At 47.1% G+C, this 24,603-nt stretch overlaps 3 protein-coding genes across 3 annotated transcripts in view; all 3 read left to right on the top strand.

The window, feature by feature from the left end:
• Positions 1 to 1,390: 1,390 nt before the first annotated feature.
• On the top strand, positions 1,391 to 7,544 carry LOC144180464 (uncharacterized). The gene is made up of 3 exons (XM_077708807.1): positions 1,391 to 1,471; positions 3,606 to 3,632; positions 7,090 to 7,544. The coding sequence occupies exons 1-3, from the start codon at positions 1,396 to 1,398 to the stop codon at positions 7,296 to 7,298; spliced, it is 312 nt and encodes a 103-aa protein (XP_077564933.1). The 5' UTR covers positions 1,391 to 1,395; the 3' UTR covers positions 7,299 to 7,544.
• Positions 7,545 to 13,685: 6,141 nt separating this feature from the next.
• Positions 13,686 to 14,351, top strand: LOC144179889 (rhomboid-related protein 4-like). The gene has a single exon (XM_077708313.1). It carries the CDS (start codon positions 13,686 to 13,688, stop codon positions 14,349 to 14,351), a length of 666 nt encoding a protein of 221 aa, XP_077564439.1.
• Positions 14,352 to 20,312: 5,961 nt separating this feature from the next.
• The window catches only part of LOC144179890 (signal peptide peptidase-like 2B), a 37,844-nt gene continuing 33,553 nt past the window's right edge, over positions 20,313 to 24,603 (top strand). Inside the window, exons 1-2 of the mRNA XM_077708314.1 lie at positions 20,313 to 20,397; positions 21,158 to 21,185. Of these exons, the coding sequence (XP_077564440.1) occupies positions 20,313 to 20,397; positions 21,158 to 21,185 (113 nt within the window). The remainder of the gene's footprint in view (positions 20,398 to 21,157; positions 21,186 to 24,603) is intronic.

Raw genomic sequence — 24,603 nt, forward strand, 5'->3', positions numbered from 1 at the left:
ACGTACAAACACCAGAAATATTTAGAGTATGGTACAGGTATGAATACTGACGGGAGTTAATAATTAAGATAAGCGTACTAAATTTATGCACTTGACGTACCAGTACAGCGTACAGCGTACCCGTGCACTTGGCACCAGAGGTCGGCGGAGTCATGAGTCCGCGCACTCATACTCATTTAGACTCAAACTCACTCGTGAGTTTGAGTTTGAGTGAGCGCGAGGTTAGTGTAGCATGTTGAGTTTGAGCTTGAGTGAGTTTGAGCCCGACTGAGTTTGAGTACGCCTGAGACCGAGTGAGTTCTGAGTCCATTTTGAGTTTTGAGTACATTTTGAGTTTGAGCACATTTTGAGTTTTGAGTACATTTTAGTACTGAGTACATTTTGAGTTTTGAGTACATTTTGAGTACTGAGTACATTTGAGTTTGAGTACATTTTGAGTTTTGAGTACCTTTTGAGTTTGAGTACATTTTGAGTACTGAGTGCATTTTGAGTTTGAGTACATTTTGAATTTTGAGTACATTTCGAGTTTGAGTACATTTTGAATTTTGAGTACATTTCGAGTTTGAGTACAATTTGAGTACTGAGTACATTTTGAGTTTTAGTACATTTTGAGTTTTGAGTACATTTTGAGTACTGAGTACATTTTGAGTTTGAGTACATTTTGAGTTTTGAGTCCGAGTGAGTTCTGAGTTTTGAGTCCGAGTGAGTTCTGAGTTTTGCGGTAACTGTGAGTTTGAGTTTAAGTGAGCGCAGGTCTGCTGCTCAGCATTGAGTCTGAGTTTGAGTGAGTGGTCATCAAAAAAAAAAAATGCGAGTGAGTTAGAGTGAGCCCTGCCAAATTTGCCGAGGTATGCTTGGCACTATGAGGATCCTTGGTAAAAGACGCTTACGCTGTACACAAAAACTTCTTTGGTTATGCCTCACCGCTTTTCTTGATTAACAAAACTTTACATCTCTGTTATGCGCAGTTTGCATCCAGGAAGTTTTAAAAAGGTAGCAAACATTTGCAGTATATAGTAACGGTATTACCCAGACTGTTTGATGTTGATACTGGCAAAAATAATTAAAACATACTAGAAGCAGTCAAGGTCAAGTCGGTATTCGATTAGCTTTGAGGGGTCCTACAGTCTTGTTAGCCTTATTTTAACAACGAACGTGTATGTTAGTGCCTATAGGTTAAACTGGAGAATAATGAGTTAGAACATGAAGTTTAAACTTGGTATCTTCGGTTCTAACGCCACAATAGGCCTGCTAGTTTGAACATGTCATCCTTTACTAGCTCAGCGTATGGAAACAAGCATATCTGAGTGAGGCGAAGTGTGACGTATCAAGCTCTGTGACAAATCGGGAACGGCACCTGATTTCCTCCCCCTGCACCCTCGCAGGCAAATCCCCATGAGGTTCGTCTTGTCTTGCTTCACCGTGGTGACGTTGTTAATGGTGGTTGCTGTGGCTCTTTTCCTCCTCACACGTAAGTGGGGAAGACGTCCACGCATTGTGTTTGCGGGTATATTTTTGCGATCCGAGTCACAATGCTCTGCTAAGGCGTCGTTATGGTTCGCTCGCAGATCTACCAAGTACCATGCGAATTATTACGTTGCACTTCGACCCGGGTTTTTAAAAATATCTGCAATGGCAGTAACATTGCTTTAAGGAAATGATTCGACGGCTTTGCCGGTAATATTGGTGAAATGGGGCACCGCGACTGGCTGCAACAAAGTGCCTTTAACGCTCAGTCACTGAATCTTCTGGCTATAAACGGCATGGCGTGAAACCTTTACGCACTACTATTCGGAAACAGTTTATACACAGCCATAGTACTGTTTGGAAAAAGGTCAGTGATACTTTCTGCGATAGGACCCTGGAGCTCATAAAATGCAATATTGGGCCCCTTATGTGAGCTAGCAAGCAAGCAAGATGGAATTGCTAGCGTCTGGCGCAAAGCCTTAAGGCGTCCTTGGTTATGCACGCACGCTTATGTGGGCTATGTGTTGATGTACACGGAGCAGATACTTTCATTAAGCAGCCTATAGCTTCGAGTGTGACCAGAAACAATAGGAACGATTGCACCCATATCTCAAAATATATGCGCACCCAGTTTCCTTTCGTAGAGAATTGGGGGCTGGTGTGCGGTGAAGTATACAAACCTCTCGAATCATTTGGCTGTTCACAAGAAAATTACTAATTCCACGTTAGCGCACCTATTTCGAAGCGCGTTCAATCTTTACTTTTGCTGTTGAAGGAACAAAGGGCGGAGGGTACAAATTGCCTGGCAGTGTGGGGCACGTTATGGCTGACGTGAAAGCACAGTGTGAAGTGCGTGCTTCAATAACGGCTGTTGACAAAACATTCTAACGCACATATTCCATAACATCACATGTAATTTGTGTGAGCGTGCCCTGAGCGATTGATGAAACGGGAAATTTTCAAACTTGTAAAATGTTTGTTATTTGTCTTTACTTCCCTCTGAATTTCGGACACGTTATGGATGCTGTTCAGGAGAAGTTCACACGGCCTGCGTTAAATGTGGTCTTTGAAAAAATACTTACATGACTGCTTTGCTTTAAGGCATTACGCCGCATGTGTTACAAAAGAAGTTAATTTATTGCCTGTTGTCGAGAAAGAACTGCTGGTGCCAACAAGCTTCGACTTGCAGGGGCTGGTGGTCATGCTTATAGACTAAGTGTAATACATTTCGATAGACTTACTGAGTTGAGGAGTAACATTTCTCGCTCCTGAATACTTAGGTCCTCAATTAAGCCTCCAGCAGAGTCAGCTATGTGTTATTGGTGAAATTCGTTCTGAAGGTATTGATGCACGCACGCGCACGTGCAGAGAAATCAAGATATAATGCGGGCGCTGCTTCAGTCTTTCCCTTAGCAGCTGAAGTCTTCTACAAAGACCGGCGGGAGTTGTTGACAGCCCTAAACTCACTTTACGTTTTACCGCCTCTTTCGGCCAGTGACGTCTTACTACGTTCAATGTCACACGTTTTATACACAGTTGTGCGGGTCCTTTTCCTGAGTGAGACTAAAAACAAGAACCCCTGTGGATGGAAAATTGGTCGCACACTAAACATTCGCGGGAATTTTGAATCGATCCCTAGTGCTCCGTGGTTGCCCACTAAAAACTCAGTTGGGTCTTAAATGCCAACATATCCTATAGGCACGGGAGGTATGAGCTGTATCTTAGGGCGCGAGGGAAGAAAATAGACTACATATATTCTTGTTTTAATTGAGAATAAAATCTCTGGCCCAGGCAGTATAATTTCCGCGTTATCTTTAATAGAGCGAATATTTTTATGACGGGTTGCCAATGTCCAGAAAAGAACAAAAAAATTCCTTTTGTTGTTTTGCCGGTAGAATAAAAATTATGCTAACCCGTTGCACGTCATTCCTGCCGGTTCATTCACACGTCCATTGGTGAACAACTTCTAAATAGTATGCGAAAGGGGGTGATCAGTAATTTCAGGGGGCACTTAGAGACAACTACTTCGAGGTCCTTAGGCGTTCAGTATGGATGCCTGGTTGTTTGGGAGGAATGCAGGGATAATTTCTGCCTTCTTTCTTTACCTCACTGAAAATAGCCTCTGATTTACATTGCAGGTGTCGACAGAGATGTTGTAGCTGCAGGTGAGTAACATATGCCGTATTATAAGCCAGCAGTCGATTACTGCGGGTCAACAATTTATTAATCTTGCTGCTTTAGTGTACCTTTTGCCGTTCTTGTCATTTTCCCCGCCCTCTTTCTTAAGCACTGTTCCTCTTGTTGCCATTGTTGGTCCGAATCATTGGAAAAGCTATGATTACTCATGAAATATTACACTGTACTTTTGCTGCGACAGGAGAAGCGCATAAATTACTTTGTTGCGTCCTGCAATAGGCATCTTTCTGTAAGCCCCATTTAGCAGTCAAACTTTTAATATTCTTATGTTTTATTCATTTGTTTCTAGTAATCTTTTCTTACCTGTATTCCGACTTCAGACACTTCAATTTTAGATAGCCCACACCCGAGCAGTTTCAGCGCTACAGGCCCAATGGCCCCTCTTTGTTATTTTGAACCCGCCATGGTGGCTTAGTGGCTAAGGCGTTGTGCTGCTGAGTCCAAAGACGCTGGTTGGACTCCTTCCGTGAGGCGGCCGCTTTTCTGATGGACGCGAAAAGCAAGAAACGCCCGTGTGTGGAGATACTGGGCCACGTCAAATATCTCCAGGTGGTCAAAATTAATCCGTAGCCCTCCACTAGGGTGCGCCTCATATCCCGGGTGGAGCTTCAGCGCGTTAAACTCCACAATCAATCAATCTTTGTTATTTTGAGCCCGGATATCCGACATCTATAGTTTTAAATGTCCTTTCAGCCTATAGCGGAATTGTGCAGCTTCGGCGATGGCCGTGTTGCCGGCTCAAAGAACATAGCCTGGGCGAAGTTTTCTGCGTTCTTCTTGAAGGGTTTAGAACAGGGCCTTAGTTTTGGTTAACCAGCTTAACCCAGATACGTGACGGTGAATATCTTGCTCCTGGAGGAAATTTTTCGGACGTGCTCATGGCCCAAGGCTTTGGCTATAGCAACTATAGGATATAAAGTTATTGCTAATTTCTCTCGATCATCAGACTTGCCTGATAATGCACGCAAAAACAAGTATTCATGTTGACTGGACCTTTCATGTCGCTTCGTATGCAGTGCTGGTAGTATCAGTCCCACATCTAGGTAGCCAACGTAGTGTACTCACAGTATTACAGTAGAACCCCGCTGATACGTTTTTCACGGGACCGCGAAAAAAAAAACGTACCAACCAGGAAACCCAAGAGCCCAGAAACGGGAAAATGAAAGAAATAAGCGTGTGCAGAATTTTATTTCATTACCTGCGCTCGGAAAAATCGTGCAGCGTTGCTCGGCGTATTTTGTCACGTCCGAGCAGCACAAGGTGCTTCTCAAGCACCTGCAGTGCCATGTGGGTCTCGGCATCGTCACTTCGCGCGTGCCGGTATCCTCAATGCAGTATCTCAATCCAGTATCCTCAATAAATCCAGAAAGCGAAAGCGCTTTCCGCTTTCTTGATGCCATCCTGTGTTAAACGAGTAAAAGGAAGCACTTGGCAGACGCACGCTTCCACGGCCGGCGCGGCAGGTACACAAAGAAAAACACATGCGAGAAGTTCGCAAAAAGCACATGAGTTGCTCTGGTTGGCGATGGCGATGACGATTGACGATGACGATGCCAACAATGACGATGACAATGAGTCTAAGCCAAGAAAACAGGCAGGTGACAACCGAAAACAAGTCCCCGGCGACATTTGCGGCTAAGCCTATACTAAAGCCAAGCCAGGCCAAGCAGCGGAAAAAGCCAACATGGCCAGAGTTACTGGATATAGACAGTTGCGAAACTCCCCATAGGCCCCATGTATCGAAAGCCGGTCTTCGGTTGCCCCCCTGCGCCGGGTCAAGCACGGGGCAAGTTGACTAGCCTGTCGTCTGTCGGCAGGACGTTGAAGCAGTACTCAAGTGCTTGCGGCTGCTGCCGTAAGTCATAAAAAGAAAAGCCGCAAAAACACAAGTAAATTTTACATAATTATTGTGTTTTAATTTAAAAAGCAATCTTTATTTTACAGAAGAATTTTGAATAATAATAGTTTAGCGAAGTTCCGTTTTTATCTCCTAGGTGCCACGCGCGTCGGCTTGCCCCTCAGCTTCCACGGAGTGGGGGGGCTAGCGCCGCCCGGATTCTGAAGCGGAGTTTCGCAACTGTCTATATTGAGTAACTCTGCAACATGGCCGCTCTGCATGGCCAGCTCCGACCGCCAATTCGCAACGTAACACGCGGGAACGGTCCTACACTTGCGACGTAACGGCGGGGTTCTCAATACATTGGATTCAATGGGAGGTATTCCGGGACCGGCCAAAAACAACGTAACAGCCAGGAAAACGCAGCACCCGGGAACGTAACAGCGGGGTTCCACTGTATAATGACGAAATTTTTTCCCGTGTGTTGCGTTTTGTCTTTCGCGTTACGTAAGGACGAATATATTTCACGTATACACCCGAAACGACTGGATGGTGTTTGTTAAAAAAAAGTGACGTCATCATCGGAGTAGCACAAGTAACAAACCCGAAAATGATCCGTCGTTCTCCCAGTAACACACAGTGTTAGAGGAGTCATGCCGAAAAGAAAAGTTAAAAACCAGGAACACTTTCCGCTACGGATCTACTCCTCGTTGACCGCAATACAGTTTCTAGGTAGGGCGTTTTTTTTTATTTTGAATCTCTACTAAGAAATCGCCGCGGCTGGGCTTCATAAAAGCGCCCCGAAAAGACCAACGCGACTGAATATGCGAATTTTGGAAATGACGAGCTCCGGTATGAGATTAAAGTAAAAATATCACGCACACAATTCTTACGACGACGATAGTTGAACGCGAAGCTTTCTTGGGAGGTATTCTTTGATTGGCTGAGTTTATAGTTTCGCAGACGGTCCGAACTTTCACTCCTTGAGTTATTAGTTTTACTCGCACGCATTCGGACTTTTGCAAAGCATGGCGTTCAAGAATCATCACCGTACGCGGAGGATTGCATGATTTTTCTAATTTTGCCCGTCCATGCACCCCTCTGTGAACACAAACTCCTTCTGCCGTGATGGGAATGGCGCAATCGGATAGACGTCGGCTTCAGAACTTCAGGGACCCCGGTTTGATTCCGGCCACGGGTAGCGTTTTTTTTTTTCTTTCACTTCGGCCACAACCATCATCGTAAGAGAAATTTGGCTTTTCTACAATGCGTTTTCGACGCGAGATACGCAGTCAGTGTGCTACGAAAGCTGCGCTTTAAAAATAAACCTGCTCTGGGACTTTAGCGAAAGGCGTGTATTTGTGCTGTTGTCCCTAAGCAGGTTTGCTTTAACATCGTCATAACAAACTTGACACATTCGGTCATGCTGCTTGCTGGCTCTGGAGCATTAACGCCCAGCCCACCGGCGACAATTTCGTAGTGTGTATGCGTCAGTGTTAATTTAAAGCTGCCAATGTGTATTCAGCCGAGCATTTCGTGGTGCCCGATCATGCGAGCCTGACTGCCAAACTCTCACGCATGCTTTTAAGGCGTCGGCACCACCTTAAGGAGTACTGAGGTCCCCACTGAAGCCGAAAGCAGCACTCCGGATGTGACGTCGTCGACAATGGAAGAGTACTTCGATCCGGGCCCTACTCCCCCGCTGAAGCTCAGAGCGCCGCACAAGATGGCCGCCGGGAGTCACTCCCGTGGGCACTCGGAGTTGACAGAGGGAACAAACGTCACCCGGCCTGCGTGAACCTTTTTGGCTCGGGGAAAAAACAGCATCCGATTTTGTGTGAACCCGCTGAAAATTTTCCGCGTCCGGCTGAGATATTTATAAATTACTTTAAATTTAATAGCCCATGCACATCTGTCTGATAGCGGTGTTTCAAGCCTATTTATTTCTGTGACTCAAGGAGCCCTTCAAGGGACCCTGCACACCTTCGATAAACGCTTTCACTCTTTCCTTCGCACCTGAAAGCACTGCGAAAGCTATACTTATCGCCAGCACGAAGCGGCACTGCGTGATTTGCTCGTCGCACCAGATACGTTTTCTGTTTCTGCTTTGTTTTTTGCCCTTTTTTAATGTTGTCATCGATAAGCGTTCATTGCTGCAAGTGAAGGAAAACCAATCAATAGCCGCTTCGTCGTGGCCTTAGTGACGTAATTCGAGCCGTCTAGAAACGTCAAGACCGGGAAAGAGAGAGAAATCTTTTGAGCGAGTTTCGAAGTTATGTGTTGGGTATTGAGCAGTTATTTATGTCTGAGTTTATTTGCGACCCCTTAATCTAAGTACTGGGTTTGTTGGGTGACTGCGTTCTGCAAGCATTTAAGATTTCATAAAAACTGTTGCAGGGTCCCTTTAAGCAAAATATGCGTTTGTGATGGTGACTCCGAGATAACGTCTCCAGAGAATACCTGTTTTCTCACATGTGCTTGATGTTTACTCGTAATTTTTTGCTGTTTCGTCCCACTGGGACGTACAAATATAAATCGAAAAACAATCAAATATGACGACATGTGGTGCGGGCGTTCCTGACGCACAACTGCACTCTTCAAAGAGATTGGTCATTATCTCGCTTCTCGACTCAAATGAAAAGATGTCGTTACTGCCTTTATTAGGAGTAAAATTATCATACGAGTGTTCTCATTTTAGAAGCCTGGTGTTGTCGCTAGCTGCTACAGCCCTTTTAATCAACCGAAGGTTGTTGTCCAGTCTGGAAATGGATGGAACGCTCCCCATGGATTCAATGGAGAATTTTGTCTAGATTGTTTTTTACACTAGTACAAAATTTGGTGCATAGTAAAATTTTCGCTACATAATTGACGCAGGGGAGTACGGGGTCTGATGTGTTAAGTGCGATTTACTGGGTTAGGGTGTAGTATTCGTTCGCAACCGCATAACTAAGGACTCGTGAGCTTTTGGTAGACATGTGTTGCCCGAGGGGTAAACCCTGCCCTACAGTCTATTAATAGATTTTTTCTTCGTCGTTCAGCAGTGAGAACGCAAACTCCATCCCTTGTGGTTCTCAGCCAGGTCAGCCTTCGGGCGGCATTAAGGGCGGTGTTGTTGCCCTGTCTGTAGAGTAGACGTCGAAAGAGGCTGTTCAGTTGATGCATAGATATCTTTACGTGAAGGTGGTGCCGGCATTCCCGTTGCAAATACCTTATAATTTTATATAATTTTATCTTTTCTGTCAGAGGAGTATTCCGCTTCTGCTTGGGCAATGGTCGTCCTAGGCGAGGCAATGTCGGTTAAGTTGAAAGTTGCGGTTGTGACGACGGTCTCCATGGCTACCCTCCTGGTGGTCTACCGCCACAGCATAGACTACCGGTCCCCAATTGTCGTTGTCTTTTACGATGGCGCGCACCCTTGCATCTGTCCTTCATGCATGGTGGACTGGGTGCATATTGCATGGTATAGGTCCTACACAATCCATTTCTCAAACATCAAAAGGAGCACTCCTGTATTGTGTTGGTTACGGAGACATCATTTGTAGCCTGTCAAAAGCTCAGCGAAAGTCAACCCCAACATTTGGCGTTGATTCGAGAGATGAGCCTCGGCAACATCAGCCACTGTGGTGCGAATACCCAGTTTTGGGCGTTGTTCATTCCAGGGGCTTAGGGAAGCCCAGGGGCCTTCTTGTATGCCTTGCTGAATAAAGCGTCCTTTTGGGTGTTTTTACTCTTGCCAAAGGTAGTGTACGGGAGACTATAATAGAGCCGGGATTTAACAGGATATCTTCAAAAATAGCGCGGAAATTATATAAGAAAGAGGAGGAAAACGTGACCAGTATCACAAAAGCCTGGCCGAGCCAAAGTGTGGCTACCTCTTCATGCCCCAGCATTTTTCGGGACTTTGTTAGCATATGGGTAGCATTTTTCGGCACTTTGTTAGCATATGGGTGGCTTGATAAGCTGCAGCTGGGTCGGCTAAAATACACTGTGCTTCTCCAGCCCCCATATAAGAAGAACATGCTTAGAGCGTTGATGTGGTGGATGGCCTCGTGGTGACGCCGTCTATTAGAATCTCGATGTTTAAAGAATGTTTTCCTTCTGGTTTGTTTACCCAATATGGGATGCTTTGTTTTTTGCACCGACGGAGGCCACAGCTCTTGGTATACTCATTGCGTCTTCAGCCGCGAATTGGAAGCGCTCCTGCAATTCTCCCACAGAGCCCTTGCGGTCCACAACCCTTTGTCATCAACATACAGGACATGGCGCAGATCTGGTATGGGCCCAAGGTAACCAGGGGATCAACGACGACTATGGCGGGAGGGCAGTCAATACTTGTGGCGTACCACGTCCCCATATCGATGGGGTCAGAAACTATGTCACCCATGTTGGGAATGGCTTTCCGTCCTCTTAAGTAACCCCAGACGTGGTTATCTGCTCAGTATTCAAAGCCTGGACAGTTGAGATTGGCATGATGGTGAGATTTTCAAAGGATCTCTTGAAGTAGACAGCAAGTGTGACTTTTTCGTGTGGCTGTCAGCGCACGTCATAATTATATTTCTTTAGCTGCAACCTATTGTTTTGAAGATACGGCATAAAGCCAAGGATCTTAGATGACTGTTGTCTGGTGCTATTTAGGTACTGCAGCAACCTCGTTAAGGTGATATTCCTTGCGAGTTTTTCGACACCCATGAAGTCAGAGGTAGGGGGCGGATGTTCCGAGTGCCCGGTGCCTTGCCTGGCATTCGCATTAAACGCACTGCCGTTATACTTATTTCCCCTGGGCGAGTGCCGCACTTTCAGCAGATGCTCATGGACGCGGTGAAGTGAAGCCAAAGCCTTTTTGGTCATCTCGGCTCGTCCCGGTGTGGTGATGTGTATGACATTGCAGGATGATGATGGCAGATATTTGGCTTGCAATTTTTTTATTACGCGTGAGCGCGTCCTGAGAAATGGATGCAGGCCTGTCCCCTCGCCTCTGGTTTTGGACAAAGCTATCACGCATCTCAGCTGTCCTAGTGTCTTGGAGGTGTTGGAGGTCCTCTTTTGTCCACGTGGAGCGCGAGACACAAGTTTTCCGGACTAAGTTGTGCTGCGAATTTATCAATTCCCCAGCGTGTGCTGATATGTGGATTTTCATCTTGGTGTTATGGAGTTGCCTGCTCCATCTGCTTCTCAGCCATTTCCCTCTTTTGAGGAACAGCTAGCTCTAGCGCGGTACATCAAAAATGCACTACCGCAGAGTTCAGCATTCCATGGAGGCGACCTGTGGTCGGGAAGTCTGAACTGCTCATGGTTTTTGTTGTGATGTGTATTTAGTTCATGTTTGTGCCACAGGTTGCACACACTGTTAACGTTACCAGTTTCCACAGTCATTATTTGTAACAGCGTGGTGATAAATGATGTGTGGCAATAATAAGGGCTCCTTTTTGTGGGTACAAGGTGGCGTCTGCGTCCCTCTCTTAAGTTGGTGACTCGCCGTTGGTCGGATGTAACAGTTCCCAAAAAATTATTTTTCTCCCTGTATCCTTCCACTGGGGAAGCATCCTTGTGTCGACGCTAGGCACTTGGGTGGTGTTCTTTACTGCCGGACGCTCCAGGTCCTACCAGAAATGTTACCAAACTGCGAAATTCTGCATTGAGTTAGCCAAACGAAGTCGAATAAAAATTGAGTCCCCACCCTGCCCCTGAAAAAGTGCATCTCAGGTGAAGCTGTGGTGTGTGCACAGTTTTACTGCGTTAGAGTAGCAGTAGGAACAATACCTGTGGTCAGTGTGGCACATATAGAAATGTTCGGAGACGACTTTGGAGACATCCGTGCCCAGCCCTATATCCAAATACGATGTGTACTGCATTGAAGTAACTGTAGCGCGTGTGTCCAAAGTTGCCTCAGATGAAGCTTGTCGACAGCCAGACCAGCTTGACGCGTTCCCATTAGGAACAAAGGCACCGACGGAAACCGCTGGGGTTTCATCTCCTCCTCCAATCCATACAATGTGCTTTTCCACGGAGTTCGCAATAAATGATTTGTACTGCTATTTGTAGTGTGCTGGTGTTTGGACCGGAAGAAAACGAAACATAGCGGGAAAGGCTTCGGCCAATAAACGTTACCAAGAATGTGCTGCTGGTTGGGTACGTAACCCATTGTGCGTTTGGGTATTCGCACGAAATGTATAGGAAACTGAACGCAACCGTTGTCCATTCGCCACTGCGGGTAGGTGCTGCTAATAATGCTCATACCTAGGACGACAAATCCCGGGTGTAAGCGTAGGCCAATACACCTTCTGAGGTTGTGTCTATGGACCATGAGAGCATTAGTGGTAGGTAGCCCTTGCGTTGAGCTGAAGAACGTGCCAAGCAACATAAAATACATTGTACGTCAATACTGCGGACATGCCTGCTGATGTCTCACTCGTGAAAGCGTAACCTTAAGCTAAATCATGTGTATGCATGCGTATGCGCATTCCTACAACGGCGCGCATGCCTCTTGCGTCTTGCGCATGCGCTAGGAGTTATAAAAAAATAAAGGAAGCCCACAACTGGTGTCAGGGTATCTCTTCCTTCCTCTGTGTCTTCCGCCACCGACGTTGGCGACGAGATCGGCGGAAGAGACGTAGGAGAGGTGAGATCGTCCAACACCGAGTTAGAGCTTTCTTCAATTTTATTTAAAAAAAGTTTCCACTGATGTGCTTCACCAATACAACTCAACCAACCACTGTTCATGAATCATGCATTGATTTAACCTTAGCAAAGAATATCTCTTCGAAGTAATAAAGGGTGTGGTTGAGTGCTTTTAACTGTCCCTCGTTTCACTCTGTTGAGCCACCTGTGTGAATTCAAGCGACGTCGCAATTGCCGGCACCCTTCCTTTACTCTCTGAAGAAGTCACCCTTTTCCATGTTTTTTTGAACAAAATTCTACCGCTGGAGAATGGAGACCCAGCGCAGCCAGATGTTCGTGTAGCGCTCACTGTGCGGAAAACGGTGCATTGCGGAGGGTCGCACACACGGACAGTCCTTATGAGGTTACGGCCGGTGAGAATCCCATGGCTCTTCATTCCAGACCTTGATGTCCTGATCGCAGTCAGCACATCCGACTACGGTGCACGTTTTACCCCGTGGTTCCCACATTTTATAACTGCACACATCCCAGAGCACCATGACAGACAACGGCGGGAACCGGAACCGCCCCATGATAAAGGCCAGTCATGGCGAGTGCGGTTCCAGCATCACCTGTTGAAGGGCAGCCCAACTGGTTGCTGTAAACGGTATATAAAGACTCCCCCCGTATTATCATTTTGAGCTTGGCAACAGCGCCCCATTCGTACAACACCCACAGCAGCGACAGTTATAAATAATTTGAAGCAGTGGTAAGCAATGCTGCTCAGCTCCGGCGCGGAGTCCCAACAACGAGTCGTCCGACTTGCTGAGTATGCCACTAGGGCCGACGGGCTCGCGGCCGTTATCTGATGAGAAAAGACCCGCGGAACATCCATCTCCGCCCCCCTCCCCTCCTTACCAGTTTTCTGCACAATAAAGTTTGTTCACTCACGCACTCACTGTTGCAGGCCGCTGGGCTTGCAGCGCCACTTTAAAGACCACGGTGGGTTGGGCGTCATCTTATGCAGGAGATCGCGTACTCATCGTTGCCCCTGTTCAAAAAATTTCTTTTTTAACGTAGGGGTCCTTCTCGAGATTCCTACAGGCACAGTTACCCCGAATGAAGCCGCCTACGCCGACAAAAAGAAGGAACCTTCGCTCAGGTCCTAACTAGATCGGCTACGAAATATCTAGGTGCCCAATATTTGAAAGCGTTTCAAAATTTTCAAAACCAAAGCTGTGTGCCAGGCGCCAGGCTGTGCTGGCTCACCAGCAACAATTTAGAATTTGATAGGTTTTTTTTTTTAATTAACAAATTCGCTATACTATCACCATTGCAGGATTAGTGGGAAAACAGGGCACCCGCCCTATTATCATCATTATCACCGACATCATTATCATCACCATCATCCCTCCATTCCACGTCGACCTCGTTCTGCTGACACAGCATCCGCCCCCGTTACCACCATCCATCGTGGTTTCCAAAGACTCCAGGCAACGCCGCTTCTGCTGTATTTCCGCACTTAGACTAGCCCGACTGATGAAGCAGGCCTCCCTCTCAGCGAACGCCCCCGTACCGGAACAGGGACATGCCATTCCTGCAGCTACAGCAGCAGCATGGCCCACATTTTGCCCAGCCCACCGCGGTCCCCTGGGGAGCGATTCTGCTCTCAGGAGTGCTGCTCGCGCTGCAGACGACCATGGTCCCAGACCGGTGGAAGCAGGCCGTGAGCAGAGCCTGCGTGACCTCCGACCTCGTGATCGGCCAGCGCCAGTGGCACAACCTGTTACTCCCCGGCTTGCACAGTTCGGACCCGCTGCACACGGCCTACACCGTGGTCTCGCTCCTCGGACTGGGTTACCACCTGGAGGGGAAGATGGGCAGCGGACGCTTCGTCGGTGCCACCGTGGGACTCACGGCCGCCACTAACCTGGCATTTTCCGTTCTAACGTACTACGTTCTACCCAACCTAAAGGAGGTCGCCGGTGTGCGCGCTTATGAGATGCGCTACAAGTGCTTCCTGGGATTGACGGCTACGCTGATTGCCATGAAGGGACTCTACTGCGCCTACTACCCGGGCCACGGGTACCTGTTCCTGGTCTTTCTGGTACCGGTTCCCATGTTCATCGGAGTCGCATGCGAGGTGACGGTCCTCTACTTCGCGCTGCCGCACTTGTGGATAGTGGGCAACGTCTCGGGTGCTGTTGTCGGGATGCTCATATACTGGTACCTTAGGGGACAACATATTCCTTGACAAAACTTCACACTTGCCAGTTCAGTGGTTTATGATATTAAAGACTGCTCACAGTATGCCAGACGTGCCACCATTATGTGCCTTGTGTCTTCCATTTACCTATTTCGTTCCATAAAAACGAGGAAATGAAAAGCTTGATGTTGTCACCCGGAGTTTTGGTATATTAGATGTATTAGCTGTGACTGGGTAAAAGCGCTTTCACCCTAGAATGGGACCACCTGTGTTGAAAGCAAATTGTTCAAGTGATCTACATGCGAGTAATTTGGTGGTTCAGAGCATGCATTGTCTCGTGCTTGTGTGGATTACGTACTCGTAAAAAACACTTTGTAAACGAGTAAAGGCACCTTTAAAGGGTCAATTAGCATAGTATGACGTCTTAAATATTATCAAAATTAAGACTGCGGCCACGAAACTAGATTGCAGTTATACGTGACAGCCCGGACTGCATCGCCATTCTTGCCGTTCCCTTGCCAGTGAGCCCAACACGGCGACCAGATTGCATTGCGGAGCAGTAGAAATAGGCGACAATGACAAGCATATACTCGGAGTGGACCTTCCTCGCGGGCGTTCAAAATTTCTCCAGTGGTCTGATCACGCCACTGGGACTCAAAATTGTCACGCAAAGTCCCCCCTTCTCCCGTAAAATTGGTATTACTCCTACGCATTTGCGGATCGGGTGGAGGTGGGGGGGGGGGGGGGGGTTAAAACAGCGTGGCCCATGACGCGGCTCGACGACTCACATTCTTAGCGGGCGCTGGCCTAGTTTCGTACCACTGCGCCCAATCAGCCAAGGATGAATACATAATGACATAACCATCAAACCGTGGATCACCGTGGTGCCTCGCAGCCGCAAACGTCCACAGTGCATACCCAGCTCGCCCATGAGCAAGTGCGTATATTTGGGGCCTTTTCAGGTTTTTCCCCTTCCTTGCATGATGGTGCTCCATGACATCCCCCCCCCCCCCTGAGCCCTCACGTCATTGCAGCGAGCTTTGCGAGCGCGCCACACTTCCCCACTCCATGTGGGGCTGCCGTTTATTTAAGCCGCCTTGGTAAAACGAACTGTCACTGTCGCCACCGACGTCACACCGGCGGCCATCCCGCTTCCCTAACTCTTCTCGCTGAGTAACAGCGGGAGAGAGATAAACCTGAGGGGAAGAAATAACGCGCCGTACACGTGGTTGGTCGCAGTCAGGGATGGATTATTCATGGTTCAATGGGCTCAAATGAACCGGTCTCTCCTCGCCTGGGGGGCCCTCCCGAGGGCTGGAAAGGATGGCAGTCGACTTTGTTTGATTGAAAAAAGTTTAAGCCCTCTGCTAATTTCCCCTCAATGAAACAGAGATTATCTATTGCAATATTCGATGTTCTGGAAAAACGTTTTATCGCATAATGTGCATAATCCTAAAGTGAGCTCACAGGTTTTCAGTCTGAGGTAAAAACTTTACACTTCCCAAAAACCATGCCTCGCGTAGAGCGACAGAGCTGATCCAGCTGATGGACATAGAGACCAGCCGGACTGGGATTTGAGCAGCTATGGTCCAACAGTTTCGGAACGCGCGATGCAAAGGCGCATAGAGAGCTGTTCCTATCTGAAATGTCCTTTAAAGTGCTGAAAAAAACGGATGTAAGCTCACGCAGCGGTTTCTATGCTTGTTGAAAGTGCTTGCATGTCTACTAATCCCGCTGAATTATTTCTCCTGTGCGCAGCTGCTGTAAACATTGGGTGGCACGAACCCAGCATGTATGTGGAAATGCTAGAAACATGCAAGGTGATAACCTCGCTCGAAGAGTGCTTTCAGCCAACTGGTGCCACTGCTACTTCAAGCAAGAAATGTTTTATGCTCACTGCACCAACGGCGAAGTCACCTTGCGCGAATGGCTGCTGTACAGACCATTTAAAGCATACATATATTGATTTTCTGGTACTCCGAAATCTGCAAGAGACGACCAAATTTCGGAGCCGGATGGGTCTGGGACACGGCATATGCAGAATGAGACACACAAGGAAAGTGAGTGTTCCAGACCTTGCGCGCTTGATCTGGGCAAGCGACGTTCACTTAGAACCGTTAAGGGCACTTCTCGGAACGGCCAACTTACTGTAGAAATGCCCTTCAGTGCGTGGTTGCTGTTGCAATGTCTGCGGCAGAACGACGGCTCTCTCTCAGGGGAGCTAACGATTTTTTGGCGTCTCAAAAAATGGGAACTTCCTTGATTGTCTAGAACTGATTTCCAAGCGTGACCCTTTCCTTGCTCCTCATATAAATACTTTCTGAAAGTTGGACGTGGCAAAAAATCCTACCACTGCTCAAGAATTAGTGCAGTTTGTAGAAGCTATTGGAACTGGTCCCCAAGAAAATCCCTTGTCACACACTAAGCTTTTTCACACCCTTATTGCATAAAACAGGTGTATGAGTAGAATAAGGGTATCGGGAAGTCATTACATCCTTTTCATTAGGTTCTTACCCTCTCATTTTTAGCTTTACACTCTTTTTGCGTGCCAAAAAGGTGTGTACAGACGGAAACACCCTGGTTTTCTGTGGGGTGATGAAATGTGTAAAATAATTCAGTTGCAAAAAACGGTGAATTGGAGGCCGACCTTGTTTCTTCCGGCGTTGCTGAGTTCTATCGGCTTTTCTAGACTTTGCCGAGTTTTGTTTGGTTTGGTGATGTTCTTGCTAGGCAAGGTCAAGTGCTGAGCGGTGAGACCAAATGTTGCCGGATTTTACAAGGCTGTTCCAATGTCCCCACACCCACTGACAGCGTCTCTAAGGCAGAAACCCGCTAGGTCTACCACAGCTCCGCTTTTTTTCCAGCCTTGCATCACTATTGGAAGATACGCTATTTTTGCGTTTTAGTATCCGAAAAAGACTATCACTTTTAAAACGGTAGATTAAGAGGTGCGTACAATCATGCGCCCCTTGCGCTCCCACTCGAGGAGGCGCGAAAGCCGGCTTAACTGAAATAATAATCAATTATGCGGTGGTGCACACTTTACAGGCAGCCCAGTTTTTTTATTGTATATTTTGCTAACGCCACCGAACCAATCAAAATCTTAAACAGCTCCGCTCGTAATCACTCGAATTCATATTTTTTAAACACCTCGGTTTACAAAACATCCCCTCGCTTGTAAAAATGTCCAATTCCAGCCCTGTACACTAGTAGAAAATATCTACAAAGTTGGAGGCCTTTTACGTCCTCCTGCTTAGTTGGCGGTATTTTACTAAAAAACTTTTTAGTTTCCAACACCCTAATTTGTAGCTTTACACCCATGTGGCAAAAACAGTGTCCATTTATTGAATACCCTTCTTCGTGGGTGCTGAAAGTGCGTAGAGTAGGTGATTGAAATTTTTATTATCCACTAAACAACCAACTCACGATTAAAATGCTTTAGCAAATCCCCATGCCGCTTTTTATGTGCTCACATTAAAATGCGTAATTCAAACATTAGCACTATGATATCTGATTTTTGCAACAAAAAAGCCCGCCGATTCTAACCGAGAGCTCTCTCCTTTTGGCTATAAAAGAAAGAAGAGCAGGTGTATTATAACATAAATATGTTCTCGCTCTCACCATGCAACCCACTGGTTTTCTCGCTCAATTCATTTCTTGTACAAGTGTGACTTGCGCGTGTTGAAAATGTCTGCCTGTCATTCTTCCCGCTGAGATGATCCACATGGTCACGCGTAGCTCCGCAGGTCACACCCTTATTTTAGGGTGTTAAGCAAATTTGCACCCTTTTAAAGTGTTCAAAAGCGCACGCTTTTTTTAGTCAAATCCCTATATAAAGGTGTGCGCATATTGCAAGATTTCTGCACCCTTGTCGGCCAGAAAAGGTGTACATAGTCTACATATTGCAGGGTCAAGTACTCTCTTTCAGTTGATTCTACACCTGATTCTAGTCACAGATATTAACTAGCAGTGGTAATTCGCTACGTCGCTAACGATGACCCTGAAAAACATCTCGTGTTTTTGCCGGGAAGCTATCGCAAAGCCAACGCTTGATTTGTTAAAAATCTTGGATTTAACTTTCAAGACTGACGAGAAGGTGAGCAGTGAGCGTCTGGCGAATACTCCGGCATGCAGGCTCATTTACAATATTCAATCCACAAGCAAGTTTTATTTATTGCAATGCTCACTGTCTTAGCCTGGTCGAGGCCCTTGCTGCAGATTGTTGTGGGCAAGCCTTTGATCGTTTTGAACTATACTTCAGCGTATTGCAGTCTCCTTTGCTGCGCCTACTCATTGCTGGGCTGTACTCCGAGCTCACTTAAAACAAAACGCGAAAGCCGTAATCACAGAGCAAGTCTCAAACACGCAGTGCTCAGCGCGAGTGGATGCAACAAAGGCACTCGTGGCAGGTTCTATAGAATAATACGCTGCCTTGATGGAACTAACTATCCAAAGACTATGATGAACTAGCAGAAACGAAGCACGAAAGAAATTCTTTGCCGAAGGCAATGACAATGTGGGAAACTGCGCTGATGTGCCCAGTTTTGTGATTGAGTTTTCCTGCGGTTCAACGCCACAAGTAAGACACTTCAGGGTTCAACACGCTCACTAATACTGAAGTGAGCGTGCTTAAATCACAGTGTGATAATGAATCTGGCTTCAGTGAGAAGCTGGACGAAATAAAGAAGTTCGCGAAGGAAGCATAGTGAAATAATTCGTACGAAGTGAGCACCCCGAGAAAGCGAAAATAATCGACACGATGTTAGTCCATTGAAGGAACCGGCACGTCGGAGCCACAAGATCGTTCAGGTAAGTGCCGCTGTGAAACCTTGTTATCATGATTGAGAATCTCGTGCACGCTTTGTGCTCGCTTGAGCGCATACACCGAAGTCTGCTCGCAATTTCCTGTTATTACATTCTGGAACTACCTTTCCCCAGCGTAGACACGCCAGCAGGCAATGTGCCTCATAAAAAACTGTATTCTGATATCGCTGGCACATTTCCCGATGAGCGTAAACAGTTTGTTTCATTTACGAGCAACCAAGGCTGTTTTTGTGTGGCATACACGCTGAAACCTAATTCGTAAACAGCTGAAGCTTGGTTCCCAAAAGTTCATGGTGCTGTTTTAATTTTTGTGCTTAATGGTCGCCAACTGCACTGACCGACGATCATTGCGGAAGCTGACATTGTTCAAGAACAGCTTCGATCAGCGATGACTGACAGCCGCCACACCGATTTGTCGCTGCTGAGCATGGAGACGGAGATTCTTAGTAGGGTCAATTTTGAAGATCGCATCAACAAACTGTGCAAACAAAACGCACAACAACGCTTTTCGAAACCTAGATACCTTTCTTTCTTTTCCTAAAAGATTAAACAAACGAGAAAACATGCTCACGCATACATGCGCACAATTTCAAGGCCGAATTTCTGCGATACGCTTAACCAAATTTCTACACTGTGACGAACTAGAAAATTTTGGTTAAAATAGAAATATATTCCCCGATTTCACAGAAAAAAAGTATCTGAGATAAAAATTGTGTTTCCTCCGCTTGAAAAACTGGACATGCCTGCAAAAATGTAAATGTATTACCGGTTTACATGTGAAAGAACAGTGCATAAATAAAAACGTGTGCAAGTGCTTATTCAAGAGTGCAATTAATATTTGTGGGAAAGATCGGTACCAAGTTTATGTTTTATAGGTGCGACTTTTTCTGAAAGATTTAGCACCTTTAGCAAAGATATTTTAATAATAAACCATTGAATTTATTTTGTGTGCTCAGTCGTTATATACAATATACATAGTACCACTGCTTGTATGGAAACGGTGCCATAAGTAAGCTGAAAATTGCGTTGCCGGGTGGAATAAAAATATAGCCACACGATTGGTAGCCTCATTACTTTAAGGATGTGGGAACAGTTTCTTGGCGAGACCTCTCTGGCGTAAGCATCGGTATCAATAAATGTCCTTGGGTCCCAATTCGTGCAGCGACCTGGGTCGGTGACGCCTAAATGAAAGGAACGGCCGAAGCCGTGTTCGAGTTTGGTTTCGTCTGGTTCCAGGCTCCCCTCGGCTACGCCATCAGCCTGGTGCTCGGCAAGGGCTGCACCCTCAAGTCATAATACGTGCTTAATAAGTACCATTCTTGGTACATAGGTAATCCGTAACTTCCGCACTACTGTGCGATAAGAAATGGGGACGTGAGGTATTCGACTAAGCAGAGAAACAAGAGTGTCGGTATGTTTCATGTCCTTGTTTCTTTTATCGCGCAGTCGCAGTCCAATGAAATAGGCTGGGGTGGCTTACTGATATCATAGACAGCATGATCCTTATACAGTAAAAGCTCGTTAATATGGACCGCAAGGGGAAGTCCTCTTAGTTCGAAATAATAAAACCTTTGAACTAAGTGAAGAATAACAACGTGCTACTCTGCGACGAGGAAGCAGTAGGCATGTAGACAAATTGATGTTTAAAAATTTTAAGCTCATTGATTGCAGCTTGCCTTTTGTCGTTAACGACGACAACCAGCACATTTTGCTCAAGCGAATGTAGCGGAAGCCCTCCTCTTCACAATCTTGAAAACTTAACAAGGCTTCTTATCTGGGCATTCCTTCCGTGTGGACGGCCGCACTGGAGCTTCGTTGTCTTTCTCCTCGTTGCCACTGGCGTCGACAGGCTCTGCGCTTCTGACTTGAGACATGGTGTCCTCATTTGTAACTGCAACCTGCGCCACTGCACTCTTGTCCACATTGCATTGTCCGCAAAGAATGCGCCTTCCATAACGGGCACCAAAGAGGTTTCAGATTATTTTTACCAGGTTTTACCTTCTTTTTCTGTGCTTTTCCTAATTTCGCAGGTGGTGATGCCTCGTGTGTAGCCAGGAGGTGCGTTTCTTTGGCGGTTTGTCAGGCCACAAGCCGGTGGTGTGGTGCCGCGTAGTTCGATTTATCCGTTGCGGAACAACCTGCTCGCGTTAGATTTAACGGGATTTGTTATAGCTAGATTTCTATAGACGCTTGGCCCGACTGAATCGTACTTTTAGAATGAACTCGAAATTCCAATTAATAATGGTTCAAATGACGAGCTTTCACTTTACTTTGACAACACATTTTATGTTTTCCCGCAACAGCAGAATATGTGATACCGTTCACGCATGAGCTAGGTTTTGCAAAATATCAAGACACCATGCCAGTTTTCGATTCAGCATCACTCGATGTTTATTCTTAGCAACGAAAGGTTGACATATATATTTGGTGACCGCATCTGCATTCGTATCCCCCTCTACGTTTGTCGGATAACTAAATGGGTTAAAATGACGTGGTTGAACAGCTACTTCCGGGTCATATGTCTGCGTCATCTACACGTCTCTGATACCTTATTTGACCTGCCAATCTCAAGAAATCCGCCCATTTGAGCTCTTCTCATGGCGATTTCTGCGATGTTCCGAGAAGGTTGCGAGGACTTTTCCGCATTTTGTGCGAAAGAGCTTTTAATACTTCAGTAATTTCCGTCACGTGATACATCTTTTTTTACGTGCTGCTCACACTGCGTATGCCGTTGGTGTGCACTTCTGATGAAAGCTGCATGTTTCCTCCCGTTCCTATTTTTGTGCAAAAAAGAATTTCAAGAATAGCCAGGCACTTCGTATGAGTTGTGAAAGCGAACACTCCTAGTTTGACTAATGCGGGTAATCATGTTGTCACGCCGCTGTGCGCGCATCGCTAAGCTCGCATCGACACTTCAATGCAGTTCATCACAAACGCTTCGCAACCTCAACCGCGTAGTCTTGCTGAAAGATCTTACTAAGTGCGGTATCATTCTGACGGCAGAACCTGCACAAGGCTGCGTTGCAAAAACTGTCCGTGAGGAAATCCGCAAAGCCATTTCTATGCCATTGGCGCAGGTAGGCTCGCCGTGCAACGTCTCATACGCCAAAGGATTCCTTCGCCAGCCGGCCGCCCCACCAACAAGACCTGTTGCGCTTACTCTTCCGCACCCTCTACCGCGCCCAGCGGACTGGCGGCTCCAGCAAGCAGCTCACACCATACGATCCGTCCTCGCTCTTATTTCAGTCTCCAAGCGCAGTTCCTTCCACCAGAAGTTCGCAAGAGAGACCTCTCGCGTACTGCCGATAACCGGCCTCTCTGCCACCACTGCGTGGAGCCAGGCAACGTTTATTGCAGTGCGCCTATCGAGAAATTGGGCTGCCTGGGTTTCCACCTACCACCGTTTGTCCCCAAGGTGCAGAGCGCCCCGCCGATATTTCGGAATACCTTCGCGAGCGTCGAGTCAGCACGCCGTTTCGCCTATCGCGGTCGCCGTCCCCCCGCTTTCTATGCTTCTCCGAGCCGCCGCTCTACTGGAGACGGACCTACTAGGCAGTCTCCCACTCCGCCCCGAGAAAACTATAGGGGGTAACACTGGGAGACAAGTTCGCTAACAGTCGATGCACCTAAGGCCTCCCTGCTTCGTCGGAACTGGAGGATACGACCACCCAGAATTTCGATCTCGGGGCAAATGCAACTTTTTCCTCGAACGGTTAATTTTCCTCGATGGGCTCGAGATGACCGCATTAGTGGACATCGGGGCCGACTACTCTATAGTCATTCAGAAACTTTCTGACAGACCCAGAAAGGTTAAAGGGACCCTGCATAACTTGCCATCGACTACTAGTAATGTATTTTGGGATAAAGTCTATTGTCCCAGAAATCTCCTCCCGCAAGAATTATGAAAATCCGTTCACAATTAACGAAACTACCCGCGGTGAGAAATCGCGCATAATCGTTCCCTCTCAACTCGACCGCGGACAACCCGACGAAAGCTGCGCGCTCTCTCCCGGAAAGGGGCGCGGCTCGCGGCGTTCTCTTCGGCGGCCTTCGATATATCACATGCCGGGTAGTTTTCTCCTTTTCTCCGCAACGTGGAGGGGCCAATTTCCGGTCTGGTGCCACAAAAAAGCAGGCATGGGTGCCTGCTCGCAAGTGCGCGCTCGGGCTGGTAGGGCGTTTTTGAAGCAATAAACGTTTGTAGTCGAGTGGTCCCGTTGAAAGGGAAGTATCCAGCTCATCACTGAAGTTCCACGCGCACTCAAAACACACAAAAAAACGGCAAAACTGTGCCTACAGGTTCAGGCATAGAAGAGGTTCGTACACAGCGATGACGACGACGGAAATTGGAGAATCTAGCAGCGAAGTTGACCAGTGACAGCCGATCGGGCAGCCATGGGCTATGTGACGTCCCTTAGGCCATGCCAGGGGTTGCATAATGAGGACAACTGAAGAGAGAGCGGTTGGTTTTTCCGCGTCTTTCACACCGATTTGCGCGCTCACCGCTTCCCGTGCACGTGTAATATTTGGCTCAGGTATTCCTGGCAGTGTAATCTAAACGTCGCGCAGGTTTACTTGCACTGCTCAAAGAGTGTTGCAGGGTCCATTTAAGACTCCGTGGGACGGACCTACAATTCGTACTGCCGGTCATCACCTGATGACGCCTGTAGGGGAATGTACCGCGAGGGTACGCATTGCCGATTCATATTCCACCGATGCATTCGTCGTCCTCCCGCAGTGTGGCAGAGACCTCATATGCATGGACTTCCTGCGCGAACATGATGGAGTCATCAACATACGGGACGGCTTTGTCAGTTTCTCTATGAACGATACTGCAGCAGAAAGTACTCCAATGGACAAACACACCAACGGATTGTCGACGAGGATATTGTCCTGCAACCATGGGCCTTCGTGCTTGTGTCCGTTATGTGTGACGACCACTTTAGTGGTCGACCATCCTAACGGACACAGCACGGAAGTCTGACGACCACATATCTTGGACTGCGGGGCTGCCATCACTAGGGGCCTCGTGACACTAGCATGCGAAGAAGCAGAGGTACTCCTAATAAACTTCACGAATGAACGCCGACGAATCGCCAAAGGAGCTGCGGTTGCAATCTTCGAAGAAGTTACCAACGGTTCGGATTGCTTCATCCTGCACAGTGAAGCTTCAACTGCGCTGGAAAACCAGCTTACAATCGGGGTTAACAGCACCTTACCGCCGATGGAGCGACAGAAGCCTTCAGATCTTTAGCACACACTTTCCGACACTGCTTTTTGTCGGTGTCAGTTGTCCGCCAAACCAAGTTGGTCAAACACCGTATAATTACTGCAGAAAATGAGAGACCTGGTTATCAGAACCCTTAGCGAGTGTCTGAGAAAGAGCGGGATGCAATAACGCAGCAGACCAGACCAGATGCTGAAGGATGACGTCATCCAACCGTCTAAAAGTTCCCAGGCTTCGCCCGTCGTCATG

This window comes from Haemaphysalis longicornis, unplaced genomic scaffold (genome assembly GCF_048455015.1).
Source record: "Haemaphysalis longicornis isolate Haplotype H1 unplaced genomic scaffold, Haemaphysalis longicornis Haplotype H1 scaffold_4, whole genome shotgun sequence".
Taxonomy (NCBI): Eukaryota; Metazoa; Arthropoda; class Arachnida; order Ixodida; family Ixodidae; genus Haemaphysalis; species Haemaphysalis longicornis.

Excerpts from the sequence above, each read along its gene's own strand:
- LOC144180464 (XM_077708807.1), top strand. The coding sequence starts at position 1,396 with ATGAGGTTCGTCTTGTCTTGCTTCACCGTGGTGACGTTGTTAATGGTG. Across the intron at positions 1,472-3,605 it reads GGCTCTTTTCCTCCTCACAC|GTGTCGACAGAGATGTTGTA; the intron begins GTAAGTGGGGAA and ends TTTACATTGCAG. Across the intron at positions 3,633-7,089 it reads CAGAGATGTTGTAGCTGCAG|GCGTCGGCACCACCTTAAGG; the intron begins GTGAGTAACATA and ends CATGCTTTTAAG.
- LOC144179889 (XM_077708313.1), top strand. The coding sequence starts at position 13,686 with ATGCCATTCCTGCAGCTACAGCAGCAGCATGGCCCACATTTTGCCCAG.